The 11,335-nt window shown below is 38.3% G+C and overlaps 1 protein-coding gene across 1 annotated transcript; it reads right to left on the bottom strand.

The window, feature by feature from the left end:
• Positions 1–9,987: 9,987 nt before the first annotated feature.
• LOC132902260 (uncharacterized) lies at positions 9,988–11,022 on the bottom strand. Its single transcript, XM_060946630.1, has 2 exons — positions 10,521–11,022; positions 9,988–10,286 (listed from the first exon to the last, which is right to left on the bottom strand). Exons 1-2 carry the CDS (start codon positions 11,020–11,022, stop codon positions 9,988–9,990), a joined length of 801 nt encoding a protein of 266 aa, XP_060802613.1.
• Positions 11,023–11,335: the final 313 nt, after the last annotated feature.

The raw sequence follows: 11,335 nt of genomic DNA, 5'->3' as shown, positions 1-11,335 counted from the left end.
CATCGAGATTGTTTTTGTCAATTCGACGCGCATCGACTTAGACATTTTCATCGAAGTTTTCCTTAATGAACTAGGTTGTAGTATTGGGTTTTTGGAGGTCTATGTAAACCTACTTAGCTGAACTATCAGTCTTTTCAAGACTGGTTGGCTCTGTCTACCCCGCAAGCGATATAGACGTGATTATATGTGTGTGTGTATGTAAACCTACATAAATGTATACATACATACATACATAAAATCACGCCTCTTTCCCGGAGGGGTAGGCAGAGACTACCTCTTTCCACTTGCCACGATCTCTGCATACTTCTTTCGCTTCGTCCACATTCATAACTCTCTTCATACAAGCTCGGCGGTTTCGGGTACTTTTGACCTGACCCTTTACCAGGACGTCCTTAATTTGATCAAGATACGTTCGTCTAGGTCTTCCCACTCCGACCTTTCCCTCCACACTCTCCTTGTATATCTGCTTAGTCAACCTGCTTTCATTCATCCTCTCCACATGACCGAACCATCTTAACATACCCTTTTCTATTCCTGTAACTACATCTTCTTTCACATCACAACATTCCCTTATCACGCTGTTCCTTATCCTGTCACTCAATTTCACACCCATCATACTCCTTAACGCTCTCATTTCCACTGCATTTATTCTGCTTTCATGCTTCTTTTGCCATACCCAACTTTCACTCCCATACATTAATGTCGGGACCAACACGCCCCTGTGCACAGCCAGTCGAGCCTTTTTGGATAGTTTCTGACTGCTCATAAAGGCATGCAAAGCTCCATTCACCATGTTCCCCGCGTTCACTCTCCTTTCAATATCACTATCATACTTGCCATCTGATGTAAACTTTGATCCTAGATATACAAACTCTTTCACTTGTGGAGCAAGTGAAAGAGTTTTTCTCCTCCAATCAAAATATTACATGCTGTCATTTCTTTCTCCATTTCAAAAACCAGTGTTTTAGTTTTACTTACGTTCACTTTCATTCCTTTCTCTTTTAAAGCTTCATGCATACAGTTTACCATCTCCTGTAACTCCTCCGCTGATGACGCCAGTATAATCTGATCGCCTTTATAAGGCGTGATACATAAATGTATCACGCCTTATAAAGGGTTATCTAGACAGAGTCAACAGCCTCGAAAAATCTACAAATTATTTAGGAAAAGTGACTGGAGTATCTACCTCCTGGCTTTAGTCCCGGTTGCATCCTCACCACTCTGGCGAGGAGTCCGGGGTATGACTTCGACCATGGATTCTGGATTGGGCGAGTCAGGTTTTTACACGAAGCGACTCCCGTCTGACCTCCGCAACCTTCGCATGTAAACTTTACCCGTATTTCAACACAAAAACATTTCAGTAAAGCCAAATTCACTAAGCGGATGTGATTAAAATTCGGCAAACACATTCTACCCGCGTTAAAAGAATCCCATTTATTTGCATTCACGCTCGAATATTATACATATATTTTAGAATATCGTCTTTTAGTGCACCCTAGATTGCTAATGGAACCTAGGTACATGGCATGTCAAATTTCCAGTCTCTAAGACCCAGGTTTTTATCTCTATGTAGATATAATGTCAGTCAGTCAATTAGTTTCCTCTTTCGAAGTTGATGCTTAGTAATTTGTTTATGCGTTTGATTACAATGACATACATACATACATATGGTCACGTCTATATCCCTTGCGGGGTAGACAGAGCCAACAGTGTTGAAGAGACTGAAAGGCCACGTCAGCTGTATGGCTCTTGATGGAATTGAGATTCAAATAGTGACAGGTTGCTAGCCCATCGCCTAAAAGAACAATCCCGTGTTTATTAAGCCTATTCCTTCGTCGCCTTTTACGACATCCATGGGAAAGTAATCAAGTAATAATTCTTAAATGCCGGAAACCACACGGACTTAAATATCAATCTTTGTTAAACTTCACGTCTAAACTCCTTTTTATTTTTCAACTTAAAAATACTCATAAATTATATATTTTTCGAAGTTAGCTCTGTCGGTTACAATCAGAAATTTTTATAAAAAAAATTATTTGAGATATCAAATTTACAGATCGGCAATGCTCTGATTGCTATTCGATTGAGTTCAAAGAAATTGGATCAAATATCAATGAACAGATAAATCAATTTTATCGCTACTTTCAAATTTATATCGGTATGTTTTAAGTCCGCACGGCGGAATAAAATGAATGTTTACAGATGTGGCACGATGTGACATTTTTAAAATCGGCTGGCCTAGCTGTGAATTATATTATTTAACTCACAGCTAGGATTGCCAACTTTATTAGAATTCCAGGGAAAAAGTGGCAAACTTATTTTTTTTTCTAGGGATTTCTTTAGTGTCTGGATTGTTTTTCTTTGGCAAATTTTACCTCTATTCTGAAAGCCAGGAGATTGTAATTCTTTTGGTATTTTTATAAAAAGAATGTTATAAAAAATTTATACAAATTAACGATTAATAGGAAATGTAGGCCCTAATCGAAGCCTGTTAGTTGTAGAACTAGACCCTGGCTGGTGTAATATTTTTATTTTTGCCATCATAAATGAACTTTTAAATAATTTGTCGCGACAAAGCAAGTGAATCTAAATTTATGCAAAGAAAATTACCAGTATTATGAATTATCCATAATTATTGAAAGGTTGTTACATACATATAAAAACATAAAATAACGCTTATTTTCCGGTGGGGTAGGCAGAGATTACATCTCTCCACTTACTACTACCTCTGCGCATACTCTTTAGCTCCATCCACATTTATAACTCTCAAATTTCTAACCAAACTCGATTTTCGACTCAAGTTAACACTCTGTATTTTCCATATTTTATATTGGGGAGCTATTTTCATCGCCATATTTTTATCGAGCTTCGTAATTGTCGAATCGTGCTTAGGTACGTGATCTCTCGCGTGGAACCGAGTTTTCGTGTGTTTTTGTTGATTTATATTTATGTAGGTACGTGGGAAATCCGTTAATCTATATTTAAAAGCGGAATAATACGTACTGGTAAAACCTCGCCTCTTTATCATATTGCGGTTATAGAGTTTATCGTCGTAATATCTTAAGTATGAAATTAAATTTACTAAATTTTGCATACAAATTAAGCAGATATACAAGGAGAGTGTGGAGGGAAAGGTCGGAGTGGGAAGACCTAGACGAACGTATCTTGATCAAATTAAGGACGTCCTGGTAAAGGGTCAGGTCAAAAGTACCCGAAACCGCCGAGCTTGCATGAAGAGAGTTATGAATGTGGATGAAGCGAAGGAAATATGCAGAGATCGTGGCAAGTGGAAAGAGGTAGTCTCTGCCTACCCCTCCGGGAAAGAGGGGAGATTTTATGTATGTATGTATGTAAATTATTGCGTACGTTACTTTTACCTTTCTAGTAACATCAACATCCACATTTGTGGACTCAACTGTGAAAATGTGGACTTGACTCTACAAATATGTTTTTTCGTTTATTCAGCATCTTTGCCTTAAATCTTGAAGATAGCTTTAAACTTGGGTTATCTATTATTGTCTTCACTCATCACAATACCTTACATACTTTTTTGATAAAAAGCTCATAATCCTTCATCGACATAGAGGACCAAATGTCTCTATCCCAAAAAAAACCCTATCCCATACATATGTATACATATACATATAATTCACGTTTTATCCCTTACGAGGTAGGGCCAATATTCAGCTATATGTAGTACGGCTTGAATGTTTTAATTGAGATTCAAATGTGAAGTGACATGTTGCCAGCCTATCGCCTAAAAGAACACCAAGTTATTATAATTTCTCTTGATTGAATTTTACATTCTGCACGGGAAGCGAATAAGCTGGCTCTCACAGTGTTTTTTCTTTGCTCCCAGATTAGCATACATACATACACACTTAAATCACGCCTCTCTCCCGGAGGGGTAGGTAGAGATCACATCTTTCCACTTGCCACGATCTCTGCACACTTCTTTCGCTTCATCCACATTCATAACTCTTTTCATGCAAGTCTTAGTCGGTACTCTTGGTACTCCATATTTATTGTTGAAATGCTGTGTAATGCATTTTATCATTTTGCCTTTCAACACAACACACTTCACGCACACATCTGTGGTTTTCGCTCGATCGATGTGTACGTTTATTATGTGTGTGCGTGCGTGACTCGGCGCGGGCGCAAATATTTTCAAGTCCAGTTTGTTTGTTGACATTACGTGCGGCCATTCTGCGCCCACGCCTCCGCGTCTGCGCGCCAGGTACATATTCTCAAATCAAATTGAGATGACGTAATTGGCTATAGGTATATTTTAAAAATCGAATTTCTTGTTTGATATTAAGCGTAGGTATCAATAACAGAATTAATTACTGTATTTTTGTGCCTCTCGAGATTCTATAATAAGCTAGGCGCTAGCAGCTTGTCTCTTATCTGAATCTCAATTCCATCATTGTCTTATACAGCTGAACGTAGCCTTTCAATCTTTCCGAAAATATTGGCCATGTTTAACTCGTAAGGGATATAGACGTGATTTTTTCAGTAAAGTTCTGGCAAAAAGTCAGGAGCACCCGAAACCAACTAGCTTGCATGAACAGTTAAATATATAAATACATTTTTGTAAATGTATAAAACTCAAGTTATTAAAACAGTATCTCATATTCGCCTTGAATTAAAGAGCAAACTCTTGTCAGTGGAGTTCAGTGGAGCATCCTCAATTCATCTCTTTTCTTCTTTTTTTTATTTGTTGATTTGATGATGCGTTATCGATAAACGCATCATTAGTATTTTATCATAATGCGTAATCGATAAACGCATAATCTCGTCATTAGTTGCATTTCTTTATTCGTTCGTTTTGTTATTCCCCATAAAAATAAATCTGAACACAAAAGAACTTTCTCCAGGGGACTTTATCAATTTTTTGTATAGCGATAAAAATTAATATCTTAATTTTAATGAAAACATTAAGTAGTATCGAATCATTAATGTTATTTAAAGATTTCTAAAACGATCAGTCATTATAGATAAGATTCGAGGCCATTTTTGTTCAAATTATAATGATTAAATTATTGTTGGTCACTGTTTTCACTTAGTCCATGTGGTTCCCGGCACCAATAGAAAAAAATAATAGGACCACTCCATCTCTTTTCTTTGGATGTCGTAAAAGGCCACTAAAGGATAAGTTCCTAAACTTAGAATTCTTCTCTCAGGCGACGGCCTAGCAACTTGTCATTATTTAAATCTCAATTCTATCATTAAGCCAAACAGCTGACCCTGGCCTTCGAGTCTTCCCAAGTCTGTTGGCTTTGTCTACCCCGCAAGGGCTATAGACGTTACGTGTAAATTGACTGAACAAAATGGATATCTCTTTTATCAGAATCATACGCCATTATCAATTGCTGAATAAGCTGAACAAAATATTGTTATTACGTATCATCCATTGTATTCCTTTCATAGCAAATAAATGCATTCATCCATTCATATAGATAGAATATTGTTCGCCATTGTTCTAAAGAAATCCTGCGCGTCTCAGATTGAATTACAACTAACAAGGATAGCTTAGGTACTACAATAGCGTTGTGGAAATTGAACCGGCAGGACTTGAATCTGGGACCGGTTGTGAGCGGAACTCGCGCGTCCGATGTTCGTTTGTGTATTATTGTGCCATAGAGTTATTAATTTACAGAACGGACATATGTACAGTCAGATTTGAATGCTGACGGTGCATGTTATGCCTCGTGTAGCCGTGTCATCGCAGTATAACTATATATCTTTTATAATAAAATAAAATGTGAAAACCGGGGAAAATTATTCTCATCTTCATCCTTGAAGGCTTTAATGGTGCCCAAAATAACTATTCCACGCGGACAAAGTCGCGTGCGCACTATAAGTTGCTTAGTTGTTACAGAAAAATCCTCGTCCACATTCACGCAACTTAAGTGTGAAATTAACAATAGTGAGTGAGACAACTTGATTGACAGCCGAGGCTGTGATGACGTCACATGGTTATATTAAGTGCGGTCTATTTATTAAAAATTAAATATTGTATTAGGCATTTGTCTTCCATCTCACCTGATGGTGAGTGACGATGAAGATGAAGATGTTACGTGCCCGTCAAAGAGATATTTATTTTTGAACTAGCTGTGCCCGCGACTTCGTCCGCGTGGAATAGTTATTTCGAGCATCGAAACCCTCTACGATGAATAATTTTCCCGGTTTTTTTTTACATTTTCCATTATTTCTTCGCGCCTAATAGTTGCAGCGTGATGATATATAGCCTAAAGCCTTCCGCGATAAATGGTCTATTTAGATAAAGAATTTTTCAATTCGAACCAGTAGTTCCTGGTATTAGCGCGTTCAAACAAACAAACTCTTCAACTTTATTATATTAGTTTAGATTAAATATTGGATTAGGCATTTGTCTTCCATCTCACCTGATGGTAAGCGACGATGAAGACGAAGATGTTACATGCCTTTCTGAGGGATACACATTTATTTTACTTTTGAATGTTTGCGGACAGTGCCTATTTGTCTGGGAATTTAGACGCATGCCTATAACCTTATGTTATTTATGATTGATGTAAGCGTAAGAAAAACATGAACTTTGACCCCGCAAAACATACTGTACCTAGTTTATAGTGAGACATGTCTATTTGTGTGTCATTTCGTTTGTAAGTCTATGGCAAACGTCTGTCAAAATAGTTTGGATGTGTAACCATGATCCAATACGGGTTAGGTTCCCCTGCAAAGGTTGCGGAGGTCAGACGGGAGTCGTTTCGTGTAAAAACCTGACTCACCAAATCCAGGATCCGTAGTCAAAAGCATGCCCCGGGCTCCTCTCCAGAGTAGTGAGCATGCAACCGAGACTAAAGCCAAGTTGATGAAGGAGTCTGTGGGTAATGATCGGATAGATTAACATAGAATTGTTTATTTTATATTGAAAGGCTACTTTCAAAATTTTTTTTTTCAAAAACTAGAAAATTTTAAAGAGGTTTGTTCGAAATTATTTCAGCGTTTTCAAAGTTACTTAGCGAGAAAAAGTATGTATAATGTAACCATGGACATATTATGTATTATTTAACCCTTTGTTTCACCAAAATGAAAGCACGTTGACCATAGACAAAATATTGTAAATAAATATTACAAAAGGCGGCCTTATCGGAAACGCTTTCCTATAAAGCCGTTTGAGTGATTGCATTTTCGATAAGGATTTGGAAAAAAATGCAACAAAAATAGCATCAATACATTGAATGGGTTTTTTAATATTTGATTAAAGAAATCGGTGTTTTGATGAAAAGTTCTAAAGTAAAAAAACTAATTGCTTGCGAAAGCTGTTTTTTTTTCGTTTGTCCGCCCATAAAGTTGTTTATTGGTTAAGTAATTGAAAAACAGTTAAGAGAAACCGCAAATCTTTACTTAAAAGAAATATAATCATCAAAATCGTCTCGCAATAAAGTTGTGTCGTTTGAGATCTGTGTGAAGAGATGCTTTCATGGGATAAGTCCGCCATTGCAAGGGATTTATTTCTTTTATATAACTTTGTACTATTTCTTGTAACTGTGTTTATTTTTGTGCAATAAAGATAAAATAAACAAGGTTCATACTTAGGACTATTTAATTCGTTTTTCTTAATCAAAAACAATAAGAAAAACTTTTGGAAAGTACACAGACAAACAAATACATAAAAGTAATATTGGGAGCGATAAAGCAACAATAGAATAATAAGAATAAAAAAAATAATCTGTATTTATCTGCGGAACAACTAGACTGATTTTGACGAAATTTTTATTTATTATATGTTGTAACAGACATAAACCAAATAATTTGACAAATTTAAAAAAAGAACCATGATAATTCTTTCACGCGTACAGAGTCTAAGGCAACAGCTATCAACATATTAAATCTAAGACGTTAGTTTTGCTGACATTGAAGTACTAATTATCTAGATTGGCAAAGTCTGCATAAAATTTTGATGAATCAACCGTTCCGCAAAATCCATTCACTTTTTTGTTTTCCAAGGTTTTGCGTTTATAGCCTTGTCAAATAGACTTTAAAAAAATATCATGACGTTTGCCAAAAAAGGAAAGACCTTTTGTATTTTTTTTTTATTACGGAAACATAATTATAGGTGTTTCCGTATAAAAAAAATACAAAAGGTGCACAATTTCATTAAACTTAGACACGCGCGATATTTTTTGAATTAGACTTAATTTTAGTAATCCATAAATACCTACCCATAAGTGCCATGTGGTTCCCGGCACCAATACAAAAAAGAATAGGACCACTCCATCTCTTTCCCATGGATGTCGTAAAAGGCGACTAAGGGATAGGCTTACAAACTTGGGATTCTTTTTTAGGCGATGGGCTAGCAACCTGTCACTAGTTGAATCTCAATTCTATCTTAAAGCCAAATAGCTGAACGTGGCCATTCGGTCTTTTTAAGACTGTTGGCTCTGTCTACCCCGCAAGGAACCGTATGTATGTATGCATATATACCTACCTACCTTAATGTATTTTTTCTTCACACGGTATTGACAAAGCGGCTTTCTCAAGAAATTTCCATGAATTCTCTTGCACTCCCAAGCCCCACTTCTGATTGCCAAATGGGGCATTGTTTTAATTGGTTGAGCAAGTGAATGCGAAGTTGGATGGATTACGAATTCGTTAAAAATCCGTGTCGTTCCCGGCACTAATATAAAGAAGAATAGGACCACTTCATCCCTTCATCAGTGGATGTCGTTAATTCTTTCACAAAAGGAAAAACTACTGAACGGATTTTCATGAATCTTTGCAGTAATATACATACCTAGCTAGCTTATAGTCATTGGAATGTCATGATAAGTAAAAATTTAAGGCGGACGAAATCACGGGCAGCAATTGGTATTAAAAAAAAACTAGCTTAACATGCGCGAATTTAGCGCCACCTTTGAAAGAATATAGGTTTTTCGCAAATCCCACGAAAACTATACTTTTTACCGGAATGAAAAGTACCCTATGTCCTTCTCCAGACTCTTAACTATATATATATAGTTAAGAGTCTGGAGAAGGACATAGGGTACCTAGGGACGGGACCTTAGGTAGGTATATATATATATATATATATATATATATATGGGTGAATATACGCTATTTGATTTTTTTGTGTCCCAGAAGGAAATTTTATCCATTCTATTTAATATTTATAATTTCTCTATTTGACACTATTTTTAAAGTTTTAATGATGGAGGCCAGAAGAATTTCTCATATTTTGGTGTTTTATAAGTACCAGAGGAAAATGTGTTACCAAAGGAGTGACACTACTGGCAGAGTAGTGACAAATTGAACCAGGAAAGTGACACACCATTGTTATAAGACGAGTAAAGAGACTTATATTAAATTAAACACGTTTAAATTATTGTATTAGAATATTTTTTATTATATAAGGCACATTCAGTCTTCACAATTTCTTAATGCAACCTTATTATTTTTTAATGCTTAAGTTATCAATGCCCGTTTTAAAATAACAGAATGAAGTATATTCTGCTTATCAGTCTCATCTGTGATGAAATTCACAGTAAATATTACCCTTTAATAGTTTTTTTATTATAAAACAATCACAAAATTCTAAGTTTGTAACATTTAAAGCACTGTATTCTTAACCAACTTACTAAAAAAAATATACTCTTCTTTCACAAAACAAAACAATAGTACTATTTAATGATACACCTTTCAGTCTCGAGGTTATTTAAACAACTTAAAAGTTTCAGTTTCCAGTATAAATGAACTCTTTCATTTTCAGATCAGAATCAACAATTTTTGTGTAGCTAAATATTTTATACTCAAATACTGAAATTACTATACTTTTTTTTTGTTATCGAAGGGGAAATCCTTTTTACGGACAAGACCCCGGGTCAACACCCGGGAGAGTGTGGGACTCCTGGCACCTAGTAAACCAGCCTACCCACTAAAACCCCTCCGTGCGCCCTTCTTGCCATTTTGAGGGTGATGATTTTGCATCATGGGATCGCAGGAATTTCACCACGATGCTCTCAGGCTGCCCGGCGCTTCTGTGCCGGGAATCTTGCTGTAATAGGTGACCAGTAAGTTGCTGGCCGCCCTTTCCATCCCAGGGTCGGGAAGTGACCCTAGTGAGGCAGTAGGCGCGCACGATAAAGTGATCGTGTTCTGCGAGATGACGTACTCGCAGAAGGAAACCACTACTTCCCATTTCCTCTTGCAGCACAGCATCGCAGCTACTACACTTTGCAGCGAGAGGTTCCCTATTTCTAAGGCGGTCATGAGGGTGGCCCGCTCATCCGACCACTTCGAGCACTCTGCCAGAGTATGTTGGGCCGTATCATCCGGCTCCCCACACTCATGGCAGACCTCAGTAGCCTCTTATCTAATCCGATGCAGGTAATGACCGAAGCAACCATGTCCGGTCATTACCTGCGTCAGCCTGAATGTCACCTGGCCGTGGCGTCGGTCCAACCAGTTGTCAAGCGATGGAAGGAGCGCCCCGATAGTACAATAGCTGAATTCGGAGTTCTCTATCGCTCCCGCAATACCACAGCCAAGTTTACACCAGCCGCTCCCGCTAATTCCGGCATCTCCGCCCTCCTCCTCCTTTCCCAGAACAACTCCTTTTGGGCCAGAGCGCAGGTTGCCGCCCACGCCACAGTGGTAGGCCTTGCAGATACGTATGGCCACCACACGCTGTGGTCGTCGCAGCAAGGCCCTGTTGGCTCTAGTGAGCCTATCCGCCCATATCGGCAACCCATACAGCGCCATGCTGCGTGTTACACCTGCATATAGGCGCCGACATGTAGCACCAGGCCCACCAATGTTGGGCAGCAGCCGGCTGAGTGCCGATGCGGTTCTCACTAATTGGGGAGCTAGCTGTCTAAAGTGCTCCCCGAAGTTCCACCGTGGGTCCAATATGATGCCAAGGTATTTGATGTGTGGCATTACATGTACCCTCTCCCCATCCACCATCATGAACACACCGGCCTGAGTCTTCCAACCTCGACCGCCAAAGGCGATGGCCTCCGTTTTGCTCAGGGCTACCATTAACCCTAGCATACCAACGCGACGAACGAATCATCATTTCTGCCGCTTCAAGTTCATGTCTCCAGGCGGCCACAAGCGTATCATCTGCGTAGCAGAATACTTGTACCTGGGGCCCGAGATCCCCGCGGATGGCCCACTACAGGCACGTTCATGCACACAAATGTTTGTACTGTGCGGGGATCGAACCCGCGACCTCAAGCGTAATGACCAACTTCTTAACCATTACACCAAATCAGCCGTCTAATTAAGATATTTAACGAAACAGAATTTCGTGACTTCTCTGGCGATCATGTATTTCCTCTGGCATGAAATT

The sequence above is a fragment of the Amyelois transitella genome, chromosome 11, assembly GCF_032362555.1.
Source record: "Amyelois transitella isolate CPQ chromosome 11, ilAmyTran1.1, whole genome shotgun sequence".
NCBI classification, from domain to species: domain Eukaryota; kingdom Metazoa; phylum Arthropoda; class Insecta; order Lepidoptera; family Pyralidae; genus Amyelois; species Amyelois transitella.
Note: the sequence above shows the minus strand (reverse complement) of the source record. Positions and strands in the feature narration are given on the sequence as shown.

What these genes read in the sequence shown, in the direction of transcription:
- LOC132902260 (XM_060946630.1), bottom strand. Translation starts at nt 11,022, where the DNA reads ATGGTAGCCCTGAGCAAAACGGAGGCCATCGCCTTTGGCGGTCGAGGT. An exon ending in CTGGTGTAAACTTGGCTGTG is followed by an intron (nt 10,287 to 10,520) that starts GTATTGCGGGAG and finishes ATACTCTGGCAG; the next exon opens with AGTGCTCGAAGTGGTCGGAT.